Source organism: Sphaerodactylus townsendi, linkage group LG02 (assembly GCF_021028975.2).
Source record: "Sphaerodactylus townsendi isolate TG3544 linkage group LG02, MPM_Stown_v2.3, whole genome shotgun sequence".
In the NCBI taxonomy this organism is placed as follows: Eukaryota; Metazoa; Chordata; class Lepidosauria; order Squamata; family Sphaerodactylidae; genus Sphaerodactylus; species Sphaerodactylus townsendi.
In genome coordinates, this window is record NC_059426.1 from 140,042,444 (window position 1) to 140,070,343 (window position 27,900).

The 27,900-nt window shown below is 40.5% G+C and overlaps 1 protein-coding gene across 4 annotated transcripts in view; it reads left to right on the forward strand.

Moving 5' to 3' along the window:
- MIPOL1 (mirror-image polydactyly 1) overlaps positions 1-27,900 on the forward strand; it is a 254,510-nt gene that overhangs the window by 146,991 nt on the left and 79,619 nt on the right. For all 4 annotated transcript variants that reach the window (XM_048485912.1, XM_048485911.1, XM_048485909.1 and 1 more), the window contains one exon: positions 24,484-24,578. In XM_048485912.1, the coding sequence (XP_048341869.1) occupies positions 24,484-24,578 (95 nt within the window). The remainder of the gene's footprint in view (positions 1-24,483; positions 24,579-27,900) is intronic.

Consider the following 27,900-nt stretch of genomic DNA (forward strand, 5'->3'; position numbering starts at 1 on the left):
CTCTTTATCCCTTGCTCACCGTTTCATTCTTTTCATGTCAATTATTAACACATTGACGTTACTTGTTGCTGCAGTAACTTTGTTTCAATGCAACTGTTGCCAGGTGAATTTTGTTGAGAGCTTGATTGGAGTCTTTACTAGTGTTCTACAAGACATATAAAGAAGGAACTGTTATAAATGGTTTGCAGCAGTTTAAAATTTTATTAGAATCCTGCTATCATTTTTTCCCTTGTAATTTCTTCCAAAAATCTATAGCTTAAAACATAACCTGGTACTCTGAAGCCTATATCACACATTATACTTAAGTAAAAGGAGGAGAGGGTTGGTGCGTGTGTGTTTATGTGGCACAAACAAAACAATAATGAATGTAATCTGTAGCCATTAAAATCTAGGGACATTTTCCAACTGATTTCTGTGATACATATGGAGGAATGTCCATTTTATGTGGAGAATTAACCTTTTCTTAACCTGGTCAATATATTCATATGGTATCTGTCAGGTATGAATTCTTGCTAGTAAATCTGTGGCCTTATTCTGGTGCACACTGAGAAGTTCTTGCTGGGTCATAATCCAAATGGTTTCAAATGTCCAAATCCATAGTTTATGTGATACTGAATTTGGCACCAGTTACAAGATTTGAGAAGTAAATCATGGATCAAAGGTTATATCTGAATCAAGCCAGATATCTCCATTCTCAGCCATCCCCATCCCCAAGTTCTCTACTTACAACTGCCAATGATCAGGAAGATTAAGACACATGTGAACAAAGAATAATGGAGTGCAGGGAATCACTAGTATTCACCAGTGCAGATGGTAAATAGTTAACATATATAATGGCAGTTATCTTGAAAGCACAAAAGGAATTTCTCCCTTCTATTTTTCAGTGGTCTATCTGTATCATGGTATATCAAAATCATTTTGTGAAAGGTGTGTGTGTGTGTGTGTTTAATTTCATATAAAACATATGGGAATGGATATTTTTGTCCATTCTGGATTGACAACACCATTCTGAATCCTGACATGACAGTTCTGATGACAGTTGATTTATTTATTTTTATTGCTATATATTGTTTGTAACCAATAACACTATGTTCCTAAAGTTGACAACTGGAGGAAATAAGTATCTTTGGTAGGAAGGTGTTGTTTCTAAAACAGAAACCTCATACAAATAATTGCTACCAAATGTTTGTTTTTGCTTTTACTGTTATTTTAACTCATTCTAAAAATGTCATGGTGCTTAGGCAATTGCAAAAGTTGTGATTCCTTGTGTAGCACTTGCTTGGTGGTGATGTGTGCATTTCCTTTAGAATTATGTGATATGTAATATGCTGTGCTTTGAATAGTAAAAAGGCAGTAAGTTTAAAGCAGAACACCATTTTAAAAATTCACTTTTCATGAGCATTGTGTAGCCTGTGATTGTTGGATTTCTGATTCACTTGTTTTCCTTTCAATGTCTGTCTGTTAATTGATCTTGTCCCTCTTAATGAACAGAGGCCTGATTATTGTCAAGCTTCTCTAGATACAAGCACACTGAACAGTCTTTTTACAAGGATTGCAGAAAAACAGAGAAAAGGAAGGAATATGAAAGAATGACGATTTAGCCTATCTTAATCCTTGTTTTCAGTACGATGGTATCTTTAAGTGTGGACTAATTAGTAAGCAGACTTACAGTGCAATCCTAAACAGGGCTGTGCCTACTAGGCCCATTAACTTCAATGGATTTAGAAGGGTGTAACTCTATTTAGGAGAGCACTGTTGAATTCCTATAGATATGTTGTTTGTTAAGCTCTGATGAGGACCACTTTGCTTATGTAAGGGATTAAAAATTTTGCTTAACTATACATTTTAATGCAATTTTAACAAAAACATTTTTGAATTAGATCATGAACCAATGTGAATAAATAATCCCATGTGAAAAAATAATCCATAGTACATCTGTGTTGATATACTATGTTGTATTTGGAGTTGTTCCCAATTATATTAATGCAGTAATCTGGATATTTCGATGATCGTCTAAAATGTGGTGATGTGAAAGTGAAAGTTGACAATTGATGCACAGGATGGTGAGAAGTATCTACTTTTCTATATCAAGAAAACAAACAAAAAAGAAAATCTACTTCTATACTGTTCAACATAAAGATCTAAGGGTGGTCATGGGTGCTGCAGTGGAAGTTGCAGCAGGCACGGCCACAGTTTAAAATCTTACAGATTCTCTGTTGTTGTCAGAGATCCTTGTTTAAGCACTGCTTTTATTTAAAAAAAAACCACAATATGCTCTGCATGGGAAACATAGACCTTTGAAAAAATAGCATTTATATCGCTCCAGACGGCTAATAGCAAAACTCACCTTTTTGTAAAGTTGCACCTCCCATTTTCTTTCCTGTCCTGGAAAGAAGGGGGGGGGGGGTGGCAGGCACAACTTTACAAAAAGGCGAGTTTTGCTAATGGTCATTTGGAGTAATATCAATGCTATTTTTTCAAAGTTCTATGTTTCAGAATCAGAATCAGAAGTGGGGGACAGCAGGCATTAGGACCCTTTGAAGCATTCAGCACAAAGAAGATCCAAGAAGATGTAGTGAATTAATTCCCATATCTCCTTGGTTCTTTATGTTGAATGGAGTATAAGCATTCATAAAATATATCAAGGATTACCAGTATACTCATATACTATTATGGTCCACTTTCACCAAATTTTGGGCAAAAAATGGCTATATTCAGGCCAAAGTGCTTTGTGTAGTAGAATGGAAAATTTCAGTTACTTGATCTAAAAATTGTTTTGTAACACTTTGACATTAATGTCAGGCAAGATTAAAATTAAACAATAGTTTGAATGGTTAAAATAAATGGAATAATTGAGGCAAAAACAAAAGTATTAAACAGAAAATAAGTATATATCTCTGGTTTATATGTTGCTTCATATTGCAGAATTAAGTTCTCCTCTGGTCTGAATTCATTCATCACTTTTTTTAAAAAAAATGAAATGGCTAGATTAAATTATGTTAAATTAACAGTGTCATTCAATGCAGAATTACATCCTTCTAAGCCCATTGACTTGAATGGCTGTGAATAGATTTGGGATTTCACTGTAAATCATGACAAAATCTACTTGCAAAAACTCCTGAGAAGTAAAGATAGGTAATAACATGTATAATATGCCCAGCAAGTTTTAAACATTTGAATGACAAAAGGTAATGTAATATTATTTCCTAGGGTATACTGGGTATGTGTAAAAGAGTGCCAGCTTTAAGATACACAGAATAGGTCAATTTTTATGGAACAACTAACTTAAATTCTCTGTACAAACAAAAAACTCAGTAAAAGATAACATTTCCAATTTTGCACCTCTATTTTTTTTTGATCAACACAAGAACAATCTTGAACAGTCCACAATGATCAAACTTTGTTTAATGCATGCATCATATTTCAGTCCTATTCTAAACATGATGAACCAGCACATAAACTGGTTAGGGTGGACTTTAAACAACTGCAAACAGTGTAACATCACAAACCTTCCAGAGAGGTATATTAGCACACATATTTAGGATTGGGGCGGGAGGGGGGAATCTGGCACTGAAAATGATTTATATGTGAAGTAACTGTGCTTTTGTTATTGAAACTCCTGGATAGAATCTTTTCTGCATTTATCACCTGTGTTATTGATAGGAGATAATTACTGCAAAACAGCTGGCTGTTGGTTTTAGGGAGCATCAATTGTTCTCCTGCCCCAGCTGTGGGCTAATAAGGACAGTCAACACATCTGTTTCAACAGCTGGTAATTAACAAAAGCCTAATTGCTGCAACTTTTTTAACATCCAATCTGTGAAAAGAGTAAAGATGTGGAAGGATATTATTGACTTTAGACTCTGCACTTTCTGTGACCAGTTTCATTTTCTTTTCCTTCCTTCCTCTTTTCCCTTTACTTTGAACCCCACTGCCTTTGTCTGATGCACTGAATGGCATGAGAATACAATATGGTAATCCAGAGCTTAAGATTTTCAGATCTTTGTTGGTGCTTCTTATTGCAACATTTCTTTGCTGAGTTGCAAGATAAAATGGATCAAAAGCATTTTGTGAAGTTCCATACAACAACCTAAGTCCGTAGAGCAGTGATGGCGAACCTTTTTGAGACCGAGTGCCCAAACTGCAACCCAAAACCCACTTATTTATCACAAAGTGCCAACACGGCAATTTAACCTGAATACTGAGGTTTTAGTTAAGAAAAAATAGTTGGGCTCCTGGAGGCGTGTGTTAGGAGCATTGGGAGTAAGCTTCTGGTGAGTATGCCATTGCTTGGGCTTCTCGCTTTGAAGCAACCATGCAACTCTTCCAACGAGTGAATCACGGCCCTAGGAAGGTTTACTCAAAAGCAAGCCACATTGCCAGCAACCGAGCTTACTCCCAGGTAAAGCATCATGCTTCCAGTTCTTTGCATGAAAAATCAGTGGGGTTTAATTTCAGAGCCTGCTTAACAGGGTTACCTTACACTGCTTCCCCTAAAAAACTAGGTCTTAGGGGTTTTAATGCTGCTAATAATCGTGAGGCTCCAGCTGACTCCAGCGGGCCAGCCTATAGATGTGTGGGTGGGAGACTCTGTTTATGTGCGTGTGTGCCCACTAGCAGAGGGCTCTTGAGTGCCACCCTCTCTAAGGCAATCTCGTAACATTACAATTCACCTACCACTGACGATGAGAGGTGGCTGGCTTCCTTTGAGCCACAGGATTCCTAGACATTGCAGCCTCTGACAAAGGGTGGTGTGTGTTGCCCTCTTTATATAAACTGTGTATATTTTGGAGCCCGCCTCAAAGGAAATTATTTTCAGGTCACAGTGACTTTTTCACTGGCCACCCCTGGTACTTTATGAGTGAACAAAAGTCACCATCAGATAAAATTATGATGTAAAATCAATGTAACTTGGTCATTTTAGAAGGTAATTATTTTACTCTTTTTCAGGTTGTAGAGTTTTCAGTTTTATGTTTGAATTCTCCTTTTTTCAGTTGTACAGACAGTGAGCATTAATCTTTTCATTCCTTAGGAACTGCTTTCCTTGGAACTGCTTAGGCGGTATTCGTGCACAACATGTTGTTCAGTTTCCCACGATGGATGAACAACCATTTTATGATTGGCTCTATTAAAAAAAAAGGTTTTTGATGTAGAATTCCTCTTCTAAAGTTCAGTACTAATTTACCTAGGCCTGAACTCACCAGCCCCTCTGTAACATCGTGCAACTAGTGCATCTAGACATGGTGAGTTGTATCCATCATACCTTCCTTTCATTCAGAGGATCTTTCTACCTGAGGCTCTTGCATCACAGGAAGGCATGGGCCAGTTCACACAAGCGACATGATACAATTCAGTGGCTGAATAGTCCAAACCAGGACTCACAAATTCCTTGTGAAGCTGAAGTGGAGACAGAATTATTAAAAGCACAACATGGTGGACAGAGAGGAGGACTGAACCCTTCTTCAGTCCCATTTTCCTACCCATCCCTCTTCTTTCAGCAATTTTTCCTCCAGAATTTCAGAATCCCAGTGTATAAAAACTGATTAAAACATCATTTGTGTAGAAACTTAGCACTACAACCCCCTCCTTCAATGCACGTGTTTGGCTTTATAAGGGTTTTGCAGAACATCTAGTTCTGCACAAGAACATGCTGCCACCACATCCAGTTCAGCTCTCAGGTTGCGTTCCAAACCACAACTATTAGGAAGTGACTCCCATTGAGGGCAATAAGATTTATTGAATAAACATTCTTTAGAAGTGCACTGTAAGAATGGGAGGAAGAGAGGCTGTGACCTATCTGTGACATCACAGCAGATTTGTTAGTGATCTCTAAAACAGCAAGGCAAGCAGAGAAGCTCATTTTAGAATGCAATTATAGAACTTCAGAGACATCCAGGAAAGCTCCCAGAGCATGTGAACGTGTCCTTTTGGTAATTTGATACTATGAGATGCCATTTTCACGGTCACATGTGATTGCAGAGAACCATAGAGTTGGAAAGGGCCATCCAGGCCACACACACACCCCTTGCTCAATGACGGATCAGCCTAGAGCATCCCTGCCAAGTGTTTGTCCAGCCGCTGTTTAAAGACTGCTGGCGAGGGGTATCTTACCTCCTCCCTAGGTAGCTGATTCCATTGTGCACAACTCTTTCTGTAAAAGAAAAAATTCTTAGTATTAAGTTGATACCTTTCTGCCTGTAATTTAAACCCATTGTTGTGAGTCGTATTCTCTGATGCCAACAGAAACAGTTCCCTGCCCTCTCCTAAGTGAAAGCCCTTCAAATACTTAAAGAGAGCAATCATGTCCCCTCTCCATCTTAAGAGAAAAACTAGGCATAAGGGGAAAATTAGACTCAGAGAGCCTTGCTATAACACAGCAATGTGGTTGATCACCATAAAATGCGCTGTCCCCTTACTATGTATGATTGGCTGGTGGGAGGTTTAACACAGTGATGTCATATCACATGTTCTGCTGTATCAGATACTACAAGAAAGAGAAAGCAAAGCAGTTGTAATTAATTTTGTCACATAAGGTCTCATTTTTGTCCTGAAATTTTGTTTCTGGCATATCACTGGTGCAACCCATATGCTAGAGCTTAGCTAGGCTTACAATTCAGACAGACGATGCATGCAAGTCCTAACTTTAAAAAAAAATTAAACTAGGCTCAAGTCTTTGATCTTTTGCTGAGTACATGCACAAATACCAATGAACTTTGTGCCTAATAATGTATAATGAAAGTCAAGTCCATATTAAAGATTCTTCCTTTTCATTAACAGGGCAATGTAATGAAATATTTTCCATTTACCAATATTGAAGTTTAAATCTGGTAAATTATGATTAATGCTTTCATTTTGTTTTTTGCCAGAAATGCAGGCGTTCTTAGCTACCCAAGATTACTTGATTAAACTCGCTTCAATAACATTTCAGTTGGCAAATATTTCTGAACAGTCAGTTCTTCAATTGTCTGTTGGTTATGTTGAAAGGTATAGAGGAAGCAGAATCCAAACGCTTGCCGCTGAATGGATATTGCCCAATTTCAGAAACATTTTAGGTGCACTTTAGGAGCTGAACTGGAAGGTAGTCACAGTGACAGCGTATGAAATCCTTTGAACAAACAAAAACAAAAGTATTGGCAAAGTTTCCATCAGCAAAAGGACATTGGCATGTAGGGGAAAGTTTACCGTTTGCTTTTAACAGACTGTGGGTTTCCACATGGCAGCTCGGTCTGCAGCAGCAGCAGCTGCCAGAAGTTTGCAAGCATTGTTCCATGCAAAAGTCCACTGAAAAATTCTTAAATAAATCCTGGAAAAATGGCTCTTGAGAATTTTCTGCCTCTGGTGAATGCAATCCTGATTTGATACAGGGCAGTAACAAACCTAGTAATCATAATGGAGCAGGATTACAACCTGAAGTTGGTTGGCGGGTTTATTTTTTGTTAATTCATTATTTTTGCCCTGTTTATTATCTTTTCATTTGCCAGTTCATCTTTTCAGCCACATACTCAAAGCAATTAACCAATGAGCAGGGGTGTCAAACTAATTTGTTATGAGGATCAGATATTACATAAATGTGACTTGGTTGGGCAGGCTGGGGCCGGGGGGGGGCTGCTGCCACTGATGAGCCCCCAGCAGGCTTGCCAGGCCAGATCAGGAATGGTGGTGGGGAGGGGCTGCCTGGACTGGCAAGTAAGATGGAGAAGAGTGCCTCAGTTGGCTCTAGAGGGACCCTCAGTCTCATCCATCAAGGCTTTTCTTACTTGCTACAGCAATCTACTCACAGGCAGCTAATTAGTTCAACAATTGAAAAACAAGCAAGTCTCCATTTTTGTTAATACGAAGACTGTTGTGTTTTTCCTTTGCTCTCAGCCTCTTGCTCTTTCTGTTCAGCATCAGAGAAGCATGTGATCAACTCTTAGGTGCCTTTTTAATGCTTTTTCCCAGCATGCCAAGGGAGCAACCTGATATTAGCCAGCCACACCCTGTGCCTGTTTAAGCTAGAAAACATTCTATACAGGAATGTTGGCAAAGAGGCCTTAAGATCAGGGCCTGAAAGATTCCCTTTGCTCTGCTTCAACATAGGTCAAATGCTTGCACATCGTTTTGTGTGATTTTGGTTGCTTTTTTATTATTACCATTTTATTTAATTTTGTTTACTATGACAGCTGCCAGTTCTTTAACTGGTTGTTGGCCTTTCATTACAAACCATTATTTATTGGGACTCTTTAGTTTGGAGAGGAGACATCTGAGGGGGGATATGATTGACGTCTATAAAATTATGCATGGGATAGAAAATGTTGACAGAGAGAAATTTTTCTCTCTTTCTCACAATACTAGAACCAGGGGGCATTCATGAAAATGCTGCAGGGAAGAATTAGGACTAATAGAAGGAAACACTTCTTCATGCAACTTGTGATTGGTGTTTGGAATATGCTGCCACAGGAGGTGGTGATGGCCACTAACCTTGATAGCTTTAAAAAGGGCTTGGATAGATTTATGGAGAAGTCGATTTATGGCTACCAATCTTGATCCTCTTTGATCGGAGATTGCAAATGCTGTAACAGACCAGGTGCTCAGGAGCAACAGCCACGGAAGGCCATTGCTTTCACATCCTGCATGTGAGCTCCCAAAGGCACCTGGTGGGCCACTGCGAGTAGCAGAGAGCTGGACTAGATGGACTCTGGTCTGATCCAGCTGGCTTGTTCTTATGTTCTTATGTTCCTATTGTTTTTAATGTCACAGCTGCCACTTCTTCAGCTGGTTTTGGCTTTTCATTACAATTCAAGCCTCATCCAGAGGCTTATGAAGTTGTAATATATAGGCATAGTGTTCATGTGGATCTGAATCTGACAGATGTTAATTCCTTCTGAATCTGACAGATGTTAATTAAGCTGATTTGAAGATGTTTCAAGTGCTGCCCTGGTGTTTTTGGAATGGCACCCAGGGTGCCGATTACCACTGGGATAAGCTCAGCTGGTTTGTGTCATAGTCGCTGAATCTCGATTTTCAAATCGTGGTGTTTAGTGACCTTCTTATGTTCTTTTCAATGACCCTGCTGTCACCAGGTACTGGTATGTCAATGTTAGTCACTTTCTTGTCCTCGATCACTGAGTTGTCCGATTCAGTATGGGTGAATACTTTTTCTGTTTGGATTCGAAAGTCCCACAAGATCTTGATCTTCTCATTTTCCATTACTATCTCTGGACAATGTTCCCACCAGTGTTTAGCTGTCCTAATGTTGTAATTCCTGCATAAATTCTAATGGATCATCTTGGCCACTGAGTTATGCCTCTGTTTGTAATCAGTCTGGGTGATCTTTTTGCAGCAGCTGAGTACATGGTCTAGAGCAGTGGTTCTCAACCTTCCTAATGCCGCAACCCTTTCATACAGTTCTTCATGTTGTGGTGACCCCAACCCTAACATTTATCCATTTTACAAATGGAGAACACTGATGAAGAGTCTTAGGCAACCCCTGTGAAAGGGTAATTTGACCCCCAAAGGGGTCACAGCCCACACGTTGATAACTGCTGGTCTAGAGTTTTGTCGGCTTCCTTGAACAATCTCCACTTTGCATCATCTGAGGATTTTTTGATTCTGGTCTTGATCATATTTGTCCTAATCGCCTGCCCTTGAGTGGCTAAAATCAGTGATTTAGTTTCCTTTTTCAGAGTTCCAGTTGCTAACCACAGCCAGGTCTTTTCAATGTCCTTGACGCTCTCCAGAAATTGGGCGTGTAATGCTTTGTTGTGCCAGCTTTCAGTCCTCATTTTAATCATATTTTTTTCTATACTTCTGTTTGGTTCTCTGGGCTTTCAGTAAATGCCTATTTTTTAACTTCAGTCAATCCCTGTTCTTGACTTTCTTTCATATAATCGGCCAGCGCATATTTCTTCTCCATCACAGTTTGCTTTACTTATAGTAACCCACTTCCTCCAGATCTCCAGGGAAGATATAGTCTATCAGTATCACTACATGGGTGTGAGGCATAGTGCACTGTCATAAGCTTTTGAGCTTTTCTATCCAATGCTTCCAAATCAGCCTGTGTCCAGTTTATGATAACTGAGATGTACCTGATGACAGGTATGGCCCAGGTGTTGATGGCGTTGATGGTATTCCTGCCATTTAATTTGGATTTCAATATTTTCCTGATCCTCTGCAGGTGTTGTTGTTGTTGTTGTTGTTTAATTTGTTTAATAAGACAGTTGCCAGTTCTTTAGCTGGTTGTTGGCTTTTCATTACAATTTGAGCCTCACCTAGAGGCCTAAAACGTTATAATGTATTGGCATAGTATTCATGCGGATCCCAGCAAGGCTGTCTTTTGAATCTGACAGATGTTGATTTTGTCAATTTGAAGATGTTTCAATTGCTGCCCTAGCATTTTCGGAATGACTCCCAGAATGCCAATTACCACTGGGACAACCTCAGCTGGTTTGTGCCATAGTCACTGTATCTTTATTTTCTAATTGTGGAATTTAGTGACCTTCTCATGTTCTTTTTCAATGATTCTGCTATCACCAGGTACCACTATGTTGATGATGGTCTCTTTCTTGTCCTCGATCACTGTGATGTCCGGTGTATTATGTGCCAACACTTTGTCCATTTGGACTTAAAAGTTCCAAAAGATGATGATTGTTTATGATGATGATGACGATGATGATGATGATGATGACGATGATGATGATGATGATTATTATTATTATTATTATCATCACTGATACAAAACAGTTATACACAGCAAACAAGATCAATATGCTGGATTTTGTATTACATCACATGTCGGACACTTCCCAAGCATCTAGGACTATGTGATGTATCGACGAATAATGCGTGCAGAGCCGAGTAGGGTGGCCTTTTGCAGCTGACATATGGTGATTTTGTCAGCGCCAATTGTTTTTAAGTGCCGTTCAAGATCTTTAGGCACTGCACCCAGTGTGCCGATCACCACTGGGACCACCTTTACTGGTTTGTGCCAGAGTCTTTGTAGTTCAATCCTTAAATTCCTGCATTATCGTGTAAGTTTTTTCCAGTTGCTTCTCATCAATCCTTGTCACCAGGAATTGCAACATCAACTATCCACACTTTCTTTTTTCCTGTCATCGTGAGGTCCGGGAGTATTGTGTTCCAAAACATTGTCATTCTGCATTCGGAACTCCCAGAGTAGTTTTACGTGTTCATTTTCAGTGACCTTTTCAGGTTTGTGATTCCACCAGTTCTTTGTCACAGGCAGATGGCAGTTGTGGAACAAGTGCCAGTGAATCATCTGGACAGCAGTGTTAATGCCTCTGTTTGTAAGTCAAGTCCTCATGCGCGATCTTATTTGCGGCAGCTAAATATGTATGATCTATTGTTTAGATCTGCTTTATGCAGATTATCTCTGCACTTGGGATCTGTGGTTGACACTTTTTCAATTCTGGCTTTGATGGTAGTTTGTTCGGTGCTTGTTCTTGGGCTGCAAGAATCAAGCTCTCAGTCTCCTTTTTCAAAGTTCCATTTGTGAGCCACAGCCAGGTTTTTTCCTTGTCGAACATTGTCCTCAATTTTTTTCTAGGAACTGTCCCAATGGAGAGCCTTCTTTTGCCAGTTTTCTCTTCTGCGTTGCAGTGTGTTTTTACGGTGTTCTATCTTTGTCTTTTTTGCACTTTGTGAGCAGTTTTCTGCTGTTGACTTCCATCAATGTCGGTTCTTCACTGTTTTTCACATAATCCAGCCAGTGCATGTTTCTCTTCTTCCACCCGTTTGTTTCACTTACGGAAGCCCTCTACTATCCCTGATTTTCTGGGTGGAGTAAAGTCTGTCAACATCACTTTCGCAGCAGTTGTAATGAGTGGTGGATTGTCATCCACTTTTTTCTTGTTTTTTCTGTCAAGATCATCCAGCTCTGCTTATGTGGTTCACAATTCCAGCGGTGTATCTGATGGCCGGGTATGTGGAATGTTGATAGCCTTGATCATTATTCCCGCTAGTTTAATTTGCTCTTCAAATTTTGCTTTATTACCCTTTGGACATATTCTCTGCTGACCACATTTTTCACATGTCCATGCTTGATGTTTACACGTCCAGCTGTGGTATTTAATTGATTTATGGGATTCAGGTTAGTTAGCACTTTATGGTTTTTCCATTAGGCATCTCTATGCCCTTACTGTCAGTAATTTTTCCTTTCTTCAATGCCACTGTGGCGCATTTGTCAAATGAACTCCATACTAATGTTGTTGCTGAAGATTCTGACTGTGTTTGGTCAGTGACGGAATTTCAGTTTCTGATTGCACCCATAAAACTTTAGATCATCCATGTGTACATCGGTGGGAAATTTTTTGGTGAATTTCTTGCAGTTTGATAGCCCAGGTTTGTTTTTTTTGTAGAATTGTTGACAGTTGGGATGTTGCAATGATGAACAACAATGGTGACAGTGGGTCGCCCTGGAAAATTCCTCTCTGGATGTTGACAGTTCCGTGGCTTTGGTTGCCCACAAACAGCTCAGTTTTCCAGTGTTTCATTGCATTTTTTGAGTAAACTTGCTAGTATTTTCCTGAAACTATTGACATCCGGACATTTGATGATCCAACTGTGTGGCGGTGAATTGAATACTTTTTTGTAAATCAATCCACGTTGTACACAGATTTGTTTTCGCGACTTTTGCAGTTCTCCAGTATCATTTTATCAATCAGAAGCTGATCTTTGGTGCCCCTACTTCTTCTTTTATTACCTTTTTTTGTTCTACTGGCAAGGATGTTATTTGCCTCCAAGTAATCTTAGATTTGATCAGCAATTATATACCCATAATTAATTCTCTGAACATTGGCGGGCAAATACGTTATTGGCCTGTAGTTTCCTGGTATTGTCCCTTTTGCTGAATCTTTCTGTATCAAATATGTTTTTTTTTCCCAGTTACTATCCATTCACTGATGTTTCCAGTTTGCAGCATTTCATTGAATTGTTTGGCCATTTTTGAGTGTAGGCTGGTCAGATATTTAGGCCAAAATCCTTTAACTGATCATTTACTAGGTGATGTCCAATTTTTGACTTTCTTTTCAAAGTCTTTTTATCCACCCAGCATTTTTGTTCGCTAGCCTTTTTCTATTTCCCACAGATCTTTCCAGAATGTATTTGTAGCTGTTTTTCCTGGTTTTTCATTCTGCACGGCTGCCTGCTGATTCAGACTCTGGTAGAACCACCTTTGATCAGATTGAAAAAAGTTGGTTTTGTTTTGTACCCTGGATGATTCTAGCTGTATATCGTTCAATTTTTCTGGCTATTGCTGTGGGTTGTTGTTTCACAATTTCAAGTGCTTCTTCAATTTTTCTTGTGTTCAGCCAATTATTTTTTTAATCAGGTTATTCTTTATTTTGACATTTTTCAGTTTTTTGTTCCTTCATGTATTCAGATTACTTGCATCCTGAGTATTAGGAATCATGATTTTTAACTCAACCCTGATTTTACCCATTTTGGTTTTCCAGTGTTTTCTTGCGGGCTTCAGTTTTATATCCCCAATTCTTGTAATTTTAATTGCTGCTATACTGTATGCAAGCTGATTAGTTTCTTCCATTGATGTTATCTGGATAGTTGCGAGTGCAGCATTCACATCTTCCATTAGGGTTACCAGATGTTTTCTTGAACACTGTTTTCCAATGTTGGCAGTCTTTGCCTTTCTTCCTTTGATGCAGCATAGGTCAAAATTTTTCTCTTTAAGTTCTTGTTTGCCTTGTGGTCAATGTTCCCGGAATTAATGCAATGGCCACAGGTTTTTCATCTAAAATTTCTGCATTTTCTTCTGGCTCAAAATGTTCCAGTGGATGGAGATATTGTTAGAACTCCCTACATTTTTTTCTCCACAGTTGCCTGTTCTACTGTTTCCTTGATTTTTCAGTATTTCTTCAAGTTCGACTTCCGCCAGAACACCTTGTTCCTGGTTATGAATCGCCTCTGGTCAGCAAGTCTCAGTTCAGTTACAGTTGAATCTGGATATTCGAGTTTCCACAGCCGGTACATCCGTTTTTGGTAGCCACGCTTTTGGGGTTCCGATTTATGGTAGCAGTTCATGACAGTTCGATTCTCTGACATTGAAAATTTCTGCCACTTTTGTAGCTGTTTTGCTTCCAGTTGCCCTGCAGGCCCATGCCCTGGTTGCTCAGCAATGGGTCCTGGTTCCTGTAGCCCACTTGTCGACGGATGCCCAGGTTCACCAGCACCCACCGTGGTCCTTATTATCCTGGGCGACGACTGAGCCAGTATAGACTTCTTTTGAGTTTGTTTCACCATATTTTAATGGGTTGGGTGCACTTAGTCCTTCTCCTCAATTGAGACCACTCTGGCATGGTTGAACCTGCTGGTAGTTTGCACTACTGCCAGCACAGCTCTCAACATCACAGAAGCAGTTAAGCCCCCCGCCAACGCCAAGGTGGGGGGATTATTATTATTATTATTATTATTATTATTATTATTATTATTATTATTATTATTATTATTATTATTATTATTATTATTATTATTATTATTATTATTATTATTATTATTATTATTATTATTATTATTATTATTATTATTATTATTATTATTATTTAATATTCTACCCTAACCATTCCTGGCTCTGCATGACTCACAACATATATATAAAACATTGAAAACGTTTAATAAAATATAAAATGAAGTATAATAAAACCAAGTGGCATTTGTAAAATTTAAATAGACAATAACAGCACCAAGGGGTCCTGATGGAACTGACTAATAAAGTCTATAGTCAGAGACTGGGGGACTCAGTGGTTAACTTTAGCTGCCCCAGCCATACGCCTGCTAGAACAACTCTTTCTTACAGACCCTGAGGAACAGCATAAGGTTCTGCAGGACCCTGGTCTTCTCAGACGGAGTGTTCCACCAGGCTGGCACAAGAGAAGGTTAGTCTAGAGAAGAGAAGGTTAAGGGGTGGCATGAAAGCCATGTTTAAATATTTGAAGGGATGACATGTTAAGTATGGAGCAAACCTGTTTTCTGCTGCTCCAGAGTCTGGGACAAGGAGTAATGGATTCCAAATACAGGAAAAGACATTCCACCTAAATGTTAGGAAGAACTTCATGATGGTAAGGGCTTTTTGACAGTAGAACATGCTGCCTCAGTGTGTGGTGGAGTCTCCTTCTTTAGAGGTTTTTAAGCAGAGGCTGGATGGCTATCTGTCAGGAGAGCTTTGATTGTGTATTCCTGCATAGCAGAGGTTGGACTTGGTGGCCCTTGTGGTCTCTTCCAACTCTATGATTCTAGGAGTCAAAAAGGTCTTGACCCTGGTTGAGGCCAGCCATACTTCCCTAGGGCCAGGGATCACCAGTAAGTTGGAATTTGCTGAATGGAGCGATCTTTGGAGGACATACGAAGAAATACAGTCCCACCAATACATTGGTCCCAGGCCATTTAGAGCTTTGTACATTAGTACAAGAACCTTGATTCAGTGCTGCACCCAAAGCCAGTGCAGCTGGTGGAGCACAGTTTGAATATGCATCAGTAGGAGCCCTTAAGGACCCTTGCTGCCTTTGTCTAGATGAGCTGAAACCTCCCAAGGGTAGGCCCGCATAGGGCGAATTGCAATAGTCTAGCCTGGGGGCGACCCTTGCCTAGATCACAGTGGCTACATTGGACTGGAAAAGATAGGACACCAGCTGGTTTGCCTTGCAAAGATGGAAAAATATCACCCAAGTAGTATGTGTCACCTGGGTCTCCATAGACAAGGAGGCATTCAGGAGCACACCCAAACTCTTGACAATTGATTTAGCTGTCAGCTGTACACCATCCAGTGTCAGCAACTAGCACTCGCCAATCAACTCCGTCCAATCCATCCACATGACATCCGTCTTTGCTGGATTCAGCTTCAGACAGCTCTCTCTCATCCATTCCATCATGGCTCCCAAACAACCGACCAGAATTTCCATGGCAGCTTCCAGATGGTTATCCATCAGCAGTTACACATGGGTGTCATCCGCATACTGATAACAAGTCAGTCCAAACCTCCAGATTAATCCAGTGAGGAGTTGCATATAGATGTTAAACAACAAAATTGGTGACAGAATCACACCTTGTAGGATGCCACACACCAACAAAAGGTGTTTGGAAGTTCTCTCACTGATTGCTACCTTCTCTCCTCAGCCTTGGAGAAAGGAGTGTAGCCATTGCAAAGCAGTCCCCTATATACCCATGCTGGCAGAGCAGTTGGTCAAGATGTCATAATTGGTGAAGTGAAATGCTGCTGACAGATCTAGCAATGTCAGCCGTGCTGACCAGCCTTGGTCCAGGTGTATCTGGAGGTCATCCGTGAAGGTGACCAGAGCCATTTCCACCCCAAGGTCAGCACAGAAGCCAGATTGGAATGTCTCCTGGCTTTATTTGTGGATTTTGCTATGGAACAGCCTACAGGTCCAGAAGTTTGTTTTGTTTTTTAACTATTTTCCCTAAAAACTCAATTGCTGGCTAGGGAGTAGAGAGGATAAATGCCATTTTTTTTTGCAACAGATTGTTGTAAGTGGAAGGGTGCTTGGGTTGAAATGGTGTAATCATCAATCATGCTTTTCCAGAGAAAACAAATGCATACAATTGGCTTCTGTTTGACTGTTAATATTTCCTACAAAATGTTAAGCTAGACCGACAGCTTGTTGAATTGCTTAGGACAGCACATGTAAATACACATGATAATGAAAGCTCTGTCAGGGGACTCCCTTCCCACAGATGAATCATTATGACGATGAAAATCATCCCCCAAATAAAAAACAATGCAGACAGGATTTATATAGATATCTACACCCTATATGTAAGAATAAGAACTGTATCAATAAGATCTATAGCACTGAAAACACTCAGAGTTGCACCAAAATACTGTGAGTAGAGCTTTACTTGCCAAACTGAACTGCCCTGCTCCCACTGCAGTATTCTGCACATCTGCAAACACTGGCCTGGGATTCAGGAAGCTCCAGGAACAGTACATGACAAGACAAAGAAATAATTGAAAGGCCCATTATGCATGGAACACTTCCCAGAACATTCATCATCCCACAATGCCTTTGCAGTGGGGTCTTCCAGTGTTCCCTTGTTTATATGCAAGGAGGTGCCCCACTGCCTGGTGCACATCTTGCCTGCCACCACTTCTGGGTTGGTGCCCTGTCCATGGCGGATTCCATATGGGCCAAAAACAGCGATGTGAAAACAGTGTAAACCCTTTTACACTGTTTTCACACCACTGTTTTTGGCCCATGTGGAATCCGCCCAACACAAGATCCTGTGAGGAATGCCCCCTCAACTTCTCACAGGGACTGACAGCTGGCATTTCCCTAAAAAAACAAAAATAATCATAGCCCACACAATATTGATATAAGAAATATTGATATTACATTTAAAGGGCTCAAAATAAAAGCCAGCAGTCTTCAATCTTGTGTTGGATAGGGGAGCAACCCAGAAGGAGTGAAACTCCAAAGCAAGGGGAAAACATCAGGATTTCCCCATTCTCACTAACCACAGGGGTTCTGGGATCTTCAGAACCACAAGTGGGATCACTGCCCAGGAGGAAACTGAGGCTGATTCCGCATGGGCCAAAAACAGCAGTGTGAAAACGGTGTGAAAATGGTGTAAAAGGGATTAAAACTGTGTAAAAGGGTTTATACTATTTTCACACCGTTTTCACACCACTGTTTTTGGTCGGTGCGGAATCAGCCTTAGCCTCACTTTGGGGCAAAGCATCAATGAATAATCAGCCATAGTCTCTTCCACTGACAGAAGTGCTGTTTCACTGGTGAAGAACAAGCACTGGATCCAACCCACAGGGTTTTTTCCTGAAATAGTTTTCCTGATTTTTGAAGCTAGTTTTAATTTTGAAGCTAGTTAAAGAAGTATCTAAACATGACCTGAAAAGTCCCTGGATTCACGTTTTCCCTCAGCCATAAAACTATCTAAATACCATTAGATTGGTAACCTACCGCTCTATACTTCTAATATGGCATATTCAGATCGGCTCAGAAATAATTGCTGTATACCTCCTCTCATCAATAAATATGGTTTCAGTGAGAGAGAATGGATGTTCTCTGCTGTAGCTAATCAACAATGGAATAGCATCTCAGAGGAGATTTGCCAGCTCCCAACCCATTTGGTTTTCAATGCAGCCTTTTGGAAGTTTTCTGGGCATTAATATCATGGGAGATAGCATCTGTATATAATAGGATGATGTCTGTGGGATTTTGTTGGATTGGGTGGAATTGACAAAGGATTTTGTCAAGTGTTTTTATCTGAGGTCTTTAGCTGCTTTGAGCTTTATGAGTCAGAGTGGTGGAAATATTTTAAAATATAAATACATAAATACAGACTTGCAGTATACACTCAGTACCTTTTTAGAAATGACAATCATGAATATTGGCAGCCTATCATCCACACATAAGAAGAGTGCACATTATTCAGATCCTCCTGATATGCTTGGTTGCCAAGTTGCATGAAAAGGGACGATGCACATATTTACCATGTGTGTAGTGCCTGAGCATATGTGAATGTGAACACTGAAAAAAACATTAGTTGGTTCTCACATACTAAAACTGTCCTCATATTGTCCACAGAGGACCCTCTAATTCTCTGATAGTAAGCTACTGGTGGTCTCCAGCCCCAGGGATGTTTGGCTTGGCCCTGGTTCCTGTTTGGTGTGACTCATTCACAGTGGATATCAGCATCCTGCGGAATATAAACAAATTCCGCAGGGCCTATAAGACCGGAATGATCTGCCAGACCAGCAATTGAAGACTCCAATCCTAATCTGTAACATCTTGGCTTCCAAAATTTATACTCCCTCCTCTCTCACCTATAAGTTCTTAGAATCATGGTGAGAACGGAACTGATAACTGAGTATGGTATGTTTAAATTGCCATCTGTGGATTTATTTTATATTGAAGATCTTAATCTTTTAATTTATTAAAATTCAATGCTATGTTTGTTTTAAAAAATATGTGTTAATTTTAAAAGTTATGTGTTGTTTTAAAAAATATGTGTTAGATGCCCTGAGCCTGGTCTTTGGCAGCGGAGGATGAGATATTAAATCAAATAATTAAATAAAACCATTAAATATGTGCATTGTCCCTGTACACACAACATGACAACTGCATCTATCCGTAGCATTATGGGTAGCTCAGGTTCCTGTCGGTAGGTTTCTGGTATGCATGAATTTAACATCTGAAAAGGACTTAAGTGAACTGCTGATCTTTTTTTACCTGCAAATTTTGTCTGTATTGATACAGCAACTTCAGATGTTACAGTTTTAGCAGGTATACAGAGTGGATTTGTACTGTATTCCAAATAAAATGTAAGAGAGTCCCAAAATATGCAAGGAGAATGAGTACTTTGCATGTGAAGGAGGAACTGAAACTACTCTGTTTTTTGTGAACAGTTTTGATAGTGGTAAAAAACCTTCCTCCATCTCTCAGGAGTTTTTTTAATATGTCTGAAAACACTGACCTGATTATATTAACCTCTCCCATCAGGTATTTCCACTTGTCCCCAGTGATTAGGTGATAACCAAACCAAATCTGATTGGCTACACAGCATTGTGTAACAGGTCAATGTCAGTGGCTTAGGAACCATTTTCCTCTCTTCCAATTATTTCTGTGTCCTAATTGATGCAATTACAAAGTCAATTATGATTGGATGCATGTGTGATATGATCATGACCCTGGGAGCACCAATATGACTAATCCAGGAAAGGGAAAGACAGCAGCAGTCAAGGAAACACAATAGGACCAAGCAAGGCAGCATCAGCTAAGGAAACAAAGGCACTGAACAACAATTGTGGTCAATGAGTGAATGGTGAGAGACAGTAGAGCTGTAAATAGTTTAGATTAAAAAGTTCAAGAAGGTTTCTAACTGAAAGATTAAATCACAGAAACTTGTTAGCAGACTTTTGAAAGAAGGTTATAGATAAACACTGGTCACACATTCCTGTCACTTAATGCTGGGATTTGAACTGGATAATCCGTGAGATTCTTTCCCATACTTCAGTTTCAGGTAAATTAACATTGCTGTTTCGCTCTTCTACAGTAATCTATCCAATAAAATGTCTCCTTGTAGACTCTTCCTTATGATAGTCACACTTAAAATTCCTTTTGCTATTTCATTAATGCTAGATCTCTTGCAGAATTCCTGATAATTAACAACAATGAAATTCTTACATATAATTGTCTAAGGGATGGAATGTCATGACAACGAGCTTCTCACCAATCGGTGTTCAGAACAGAGTCTTTCACACCCATTGGTGGGAAGTGCATCCCTCACTTTCCAACCAGTCCCCTGCCCTAAACAAGCCAGGTGGTGGGTCAGTGGCAGGTTGCTACCCATTGCCCCACTGGCCCAAGCCTCCCCACTCCCCACTTACCCTCTCCTAGCCCCAACATAGCAAAATGGGCCAGCAGGGTAGAAGACGGGTTCCCACCTGCTGCTCTGCCGCTGCTGGCCAGGCCCAAGTCTCTCTACTTGCCCTCTCCCAGCCCTCAAGTAGCAAGCCAGGGCAGCACCCATTGCCCCATCCACCTGCCCCAAACCTCCCTATTCCACTTTCCCCCAACCCCCATCCACCCTCCCCCTGCCCAAGCCTCTCCATTTCACTCTCCCCCCATGCCAATCCCCCCCGTTTTACCCTCTCCCACTGTAGGCCTCCCCATTCCACCCTTTCCCACCCCAAAGAGCAAGCAGGGCACAGCGCCAATGGAGGGAGTTATTCCTAGAGCACAAAAAAACATTTCTTCACTTCTAATTCAGCATATGGATGGAAGCAGTAGATAAGGTCCTTCCAGGAAATGGGAAGTCTATGAATCCTGGCTTCCCAAAATTTGGATTTTTAATGTCGTGATTAACTCAGAAAAGGCCGGCTAATACGGGAGACATACACAAAGTTATTTTCTGCAGTGTCCTAGTGGGCTGTTTCAGGACTCATATCAAGATTCTGGCTTGTAGGCTTATATAAATGCATCATTTGAAAACTGAACACATTGCAGACCTGAGGCAATTAGAGAAGATAAAATAAGAGTACAACATAGGATCTCTAGATGACTCTAGTGACATTATATGGGGTGGCATTTGCTGAATCCTTGCATCTGTGATTACTTGTTAGACTGCAGTAAGAAGCCAAAACTAATAAATACATGTCTTACTGTGACACTTATAGTGCCTAACTGCACAAATCAGATACTGTCTACAAAGGGAATGGTTTCCAAACAAAACAAAACTAAACTAATGCAACCAAGAAATCCCATTTGCTCTTTTTAAAAGCACTACCAGTCCCACCTACATGCTAGACTTCTTCATCCTTTATGGAGTGGGAGAGATTACTTAAAAAGATGGCTGATATTGCTCACACCTGCTTGCAAGAAGGGATGATATGTATAAATTGCTGAGAAGAAGCGGTTGCTACAGTGTGGACACTATGTACGATTATAGAATTAGAATACAGCCAGTGAACCCAGTGTTGGGGTATGGTGTAGAAATGGACCCACTTGTGAACCGGATTATGTCCTAGATGGAATTAAACATGTCACTTTCCCAATGTCATAAGTAGTTCTGCTGACAGAATGAATTTCTGAAGATAGAAATATTACAAGAAGCACATGACTAGATAGAAATATCCTAAAAAGAAATATGGATGGGCTACTATTCAACCCTATTATGAAGTATAAACATGGCCAAAGAGTTCTCTTGAAAATGATCTAAGCAAGCATTCACTTTGCTTTATTTTAAACAGGCAAACTTGAATTCCTAGAATTTACCAGTTAAAACTCTGGGTTGTAGGTTGGGTCATTTATGTCTGGAATCTGATGCAGCTTTAAAATCTCTTCAGGAATCTGAAGAATATTGTTGCTCAATATTTTTAAAGGATTTTATAAATGAAACTGACAGAATCTAAGAATGTTAGCAAAACCAAACAATTTTCTATAATTATACTGTACTGCTGGTAAAACAACCTTCTTAAATATTGAGGAAACACTGCTGGAACCAAAGAAGGCAAGTTGTTTGAGAGGCCAATAATTAACATCTTTAACAATTTTCAGTGTACTGTGAAGTGCAATTGAAATGGCAGACTGGAAGGAAATGTTTGTTAGAGACACACCCAGTCCCTGAGAGATTAGCAGCTAGACTCCTTAGAGAGGTATCACACCTGATATCCTTTTAGGACAAAGGTCAGGAGACATGGGTCCTGATTCTTCTCATCCTTACCCCCCTTCAGGCCTGGCATTATTTCATAAGAATTACTCCTACTTTGGGAATCACCATGAATGGATTTATCACAAAAGAACAAGAGAGTGATACAAGATTTGTAGCTAATCTCCTCTATAATGTGGCCATTGGAAGTAAAATACTGGTAAAGCAGAAAAATAACAACATTCCTGTCTGGAATGTAGGCACTTTACCTGTAAATAATATGAAGTAAGGCCTACTTCTCAGCATTGTTTATTATGAGATGGAATTCACAGGGATCCCAGACCAAAGTTATATGCTGCTTGTCTGATCTCTTCTGTTCCTTGCATGTGCAGTTCCTGCTGTGGTTTGGATCATGACTGCATACAGAAAGAGCTTTAATCACCTACCACCTATGCAAAGGGCTCCCAACATGGGGTCTACTGACACTTTTCTTGGCACTCATCACAATATTTTAGAAAGTGAGTGGGGACAGGTGCGAGTTTTTCCAGCCGGGATTCTGATTGACTGTGCAGATTAAAAAAGAAATATTGCTTGACAGCAGCTGCCATTGCAGCAAAAGTTTTTACTGTGTTACTGAATTTAAGTTTTATATGCGCAAATTTTTTTAAACAATCAGTTAATTTTAAACCCTGCCAAGCAGAGCTTCTGCCTGAAATGTTGAAGAGTTATTATTAGAATTGTGCATAACCTCACTCTCTGACATTTTGTGGTTGACTCTACTTCCTGTGGCAGCCATTTTGTGGTTAACTCCAACTTCTGCAGCAGCCATTTTGGGGATGCGCCCCCCCCCCTTCCCCCTATATTAGAATTCCAAAAGTGCTGGCAGGCTAAGAAATATTCAGAACTCCAGACCTATGCAATAACCTGAAATGGAAGTGTAACCTCAAAGACGTTTTTCCAACATTTCAGCCAGAGAATCATTTTAAAAAGGGATTCATGTAAAATGTTTTGAGACTGGAAATAGAATGTTTTGGGGTAAAAACGATGTGGAGGAAACAGTGAGGTGTTGTGGGTAAGAGCATGTAGATTCTAATCTGGAGAACTGGGCTTGATTCCCCACTCCTCCACCTGAGTAGCAGAGGCTTATCTGGTGAACCAGATGTGTTTCTGCACTCCTACATTCCTGCTGGGTGACCTTGGGCTAGTCACAGTTCTTCAGAACTCTCTCAGCCCACCTACTTCACAAGGTGGGGAGAGGAAGGGAAAGCAGCTTGTAAACCACCTTGAGTCTCCTCCAGGAGAGAAAGGTGGGATAAAAATCCAAACTACTCCTCCTCCTCTTTTTATTCTTATTCTTCATTACCTGCCTCAAAACATCTTACATAATTTGTGTGGGAAAGCCCTGGGAGAGGCATTTCACAAGAAAAAGAGGAAGAACATGGTAAAAGGAACACTTCTTTCTAACTCTAGACTGAGGTTCTTCTTGGCCAGAAGAAGGGATGCTGGATGGTTCTGAGGCACTGGACTCCATCCTAGCATTGGGAGAGTCTGACAATGGCTAAACTTCCCTAAAAAACCTACAGAGGGCTTGAAGGCAGCAGCCTTACCCTACTGTTGTTCTCTAGCATTGGGCAATCAACATGTAGCTTCCATTTATTTATCAGGACCAATAGTAAATAGTAACTCCTATTCTCTGGGAATTTATCTAATTCCCTTTTGAGGATATGTAAGTCGGTGGCCATAACCATGCCTTGTGATCTCTCACCATCAGCACTAAACCCTCTAGGATGGGCCATTGCAGTCTCTGCATCCCTGTTGCCACCTGCTACTACAGCTGGCACAGAAATTCACTAGTGAGTAGTAAGTATGCTCTGTTGGTTTCACAGCATAAGATGTAGTAGACCCTTTCTGTACCAATGGAAGTGGGAGCATTTTGGAGGCTCCTATGAATATCTTTCTCAGCATGTTCCCACATCAAACTTAGTAGAGGTCTCATGAGCTTTTGAATTATATGAGTGGTGAGGACCTATCACGTAACCGAACCTGGACATTAAACAAATACTGTTCATGCTGCCATTGTGACTTTAGGCATTCTGGGCTGGTCAGAGACTCAGTCATTCAGGGATAAACAAGAGATGGTTTGCACCAGACCAAGAAGAGGTACTCTGAAGAACTTCTCTGGATCCAATGGAATCATGTTTTATTGAAAGAATTCCTTCCTTATTACTGTTAAAGCAGCTGTGTTGAAAATGAATAATACTTCAGCTATTTAAATATATGCATTCTTAGAGAAATGCACATTTTCTGTTCTGGAAAACGGAGGAAAATAAAATGTAACCCACTTTCTATTTATAGGGAAAATTGCTGGCTATGCAAAAAGAAAGAGAGGCTGCTGTTCATCAATACCAAAAGCTAGAAGAAGAACTCCAGACCCTTCGTGTTTATTACAGGTAAATTCAGTTGTATTACTGAAAATGCATTATCCAGTAGAGGAACTGTTTCCATATTACAGTTGTAGGTAACAACTGCACACACACACGTAAAAAGATAGTCGTGTATCGGTTGCAATTTTTGCTCTTTGTAGCATATGCATCAAAGCTCCTTCCATCTATATAACAAAAAAGAAACCTGTATCATTATTATTGCTGTTAATTTTGAGTCATAGATGTAGTGACTAATCCAGGCTAATTTTGGCTGACATGGACTACGGTCAAATTTAACGCCAGTGCTTAATTTATGGTCCTCACTAAGTGTGTGTGTGCCATCAAGTCACAGCTGATTTATAGCGACCCTGTAGGGTTTTCAAGGCAAGAGACTTTCAGAAGTGCTTTGCCATTCTTGCTTCTGCTAGACGGAGAGGGTTTTGAGAGAACTGTTACTAGCCCAAGGTCATCCAGGAGACCTCATGTCAGGGAGTGGGGAATTAAACCTGTTCAATAGATTACAGTCCCTGTTCTTAACCACTACACCACGGGTCTCATTGGCTCTGTCAGCATTTACTGTTTAGCTAGCAAAATGTTTGGGTATTGATGGATGGAATATGTGTAGGCAAAGGTCTTATATGCTGTAAGGGAAAATGCAATGTGGATGTATTTCTGTGGGATTCCTGTCACCGTGCGACCCCCCCCCCCCGCTTCTGAAGTGAAGGTGGATTCTGCACAGGCCAAATATAACAAATGTAGGCTGCAATACAAACATTGGTGGGGGGGAGGGGGACTTCGCACAGGTCCTGTTCCCAAAATGCGTCTGTCCCACTTTAGTTCCCTCACCCAAGATTTTCAAAAGTCACTAAACTAGCAATCCTTTTGCAAAATCCCAGGTTTGAGCCACTCTTGCGCGAATGCCCAGGCAGGAGATGCTTTATTTCCCTCCCTTCCACCTGTACACTTTAAGTTCTGTGCCATCCACCATCAGGGAGAATCCGCCTGCCTGCCATTTTGTGCAGGTCACCCAGCAGGTTGTGGGCAGATTCTCTGAGGGTACAAAGTCCCCCAAGCAACTTCAGAGGTGTATCATAGAGAAAAGTCTGTGTCCATATAATAGCCCAGAAAACTCACAACAACCAGTGGAATCCGACCGTGAAAGCCTTTGACAATACATCCCCCGAACATCTTTACTCCCTGTGGCAGTGAGTGTAACAGATCTACAGGAACACATTGCAGAGAGGTCCCTTTTTTTATTTTGCATGTTGCACATGTGTAGCTACACTGTTTTAACTGCATGTATCTCTGTATTGTTATAGCCAATGGCTCAAACAATAAATGCTTGACTATGGACTATGGACTATGACTATGTGTAGCTACAGAGGCGCAGCCAATTGTATTGTGGGATGATCAGCATGGCTGTGGGGGTTCATTTCTGCATGCCTGCACAGCTATGCATGTGTTGCAGGAAATTTTAAAAAGAGAGAGAAGCGTCTCTGTGCGAAGGCATGAAAGTAACCTGGATTGTTTCCATGGGCTCCAATCACTGCCTGCATGGTATGCATATGAATGGGGAAAAGGAAAAGGGGCTCCTTTATAATGACTGCAATCCATTATATATTTGCTGTGCAGAATCCACCCATGTGGATGGCCACTGAAGAAAATGCCATTTCTGGTCGTTTCCCCACTTACCATCAACCATCCTTTGCTGCATGCTACTCTCAGCGGCTCCCGGGCTTCCCCACAAGCCGTTTTGAGGAGCGCCAGGAATGACGCGCATTTTGAAGAGTGCCAGGAATAACGCTCATCCCCATGAGCCGTTTTGAGGAGCGCCAGGAATGACGCGCATTGAGGGGTCGCGAGAATGGCAGCGTCGGGGCGGCTGCGTTGTCGCCGCCCCTGTAGTGGGGAGTGCTGCGGGACCCTGCGCTACTTGCCGAGAGTAGCGCGCAGCAGATGGTAAGTGGGGGAACGACCTCTGTTGTGGCACTTCAACTGGGGAACTCCCTACTCCAACACCAACTTTGCTAAGATTTCAGTGGTAAGTTGAGTCATATTTGTTTATTCAGGCTTTTTCTTAGTTTTGTTAATTCTGCTTATATTTCAGATTGCTTTTATAGTATTTTTTTTCTTTCCATCTTGTTGCACAAATGTGCCCCTGGAATCCCAAGCCCAATAACAGACACCGAAGCAAGGCTTATGTGAATGTAGGGAGAGCTTTACTCACAAGTAGAGGGAGAACCTAGAGGGAATTACTTCTCCATGAGGCTCAACTAGAAAAACATTTACTCAAAACATTTATATGTCCAATAAGCACAGAACATTCTTTGTTTCTTATAAGGTTAACTCTTAGCAATTATAACCTTAATTGGTCAGTTGTTATAGTGCAGTAATAATTTCTCAGTTCAGATGTACTGGCTCTTTGGTAAGATAATTGTTGAGCAAGTGTACTATGAAAACACTTAATTAAAACAGTTTTTATAGTCTTATCAGTGATATCTTTCAGAGGGGAAAGAAAGAAAAAAGTGCACCACTATTCTACTTTATAATATCAAACAAAAATGTATCATTTCTTTGCTTGCCCAGAACAGCAAACTTCTGCCTTCTAAACAAGCTATACTACATTCGTCTTTAATTGGGGCTATTTAAAATAGAATTTTTCTTTTTATTCGCATATAAATCTTATGCTGTTTTTAAGATAATTTCTTCTCCAAAGGCTGTTACACATCATGGTCTACACAGTTTGTGTCTGAGTTCCCCACGTTCTTTTTCAGTTAGGTGTGAGTTATGAGTTCCTCTCAGTTCCTGCATGCATGGTGCTCAATTTAGATTGTAACACAGCCTGCAGGGAAAAAAGGCTTCAGCCTTCACTTTTACTCTGCTTTCCTAGCCTGAAAGATCCTGGGACTATTATTTATCCTGCTCAGGAAGCCCACATATTGTGTCAGAGGAGGTCCAAGTGTAAAATAACACCATGCTGCGCCAGGTCTGAAGTGCATGTCTGGAGGGTTGTATTTGTTATTAGTCCCTTCAAAACACAAAGAAGTGATCACAAAGAACGGATTTGGCCCTACTGTGTTATAAAGGGTGAGGGGCTGAAAAGTACATGCACGCATACCTTGCAACTGTCACAGCACACAAGCACAACGGTATTTCCATGAAAATGACCACAGAGGAGTTCCCTGAGCATGCTTTTATCCAGTGGCCGTTTCATATAAATTTGATTTTTCCTCTTAAGAAGAGGCTCCTAAAATAATAAACATCTATTTAATAAGAAAGGGAAAGGTGAGGGTGGGAAAGAAATAAAAAGAAACCTAGCTTAGTTCTGTGAGCCAAAAAAATGTTGGCT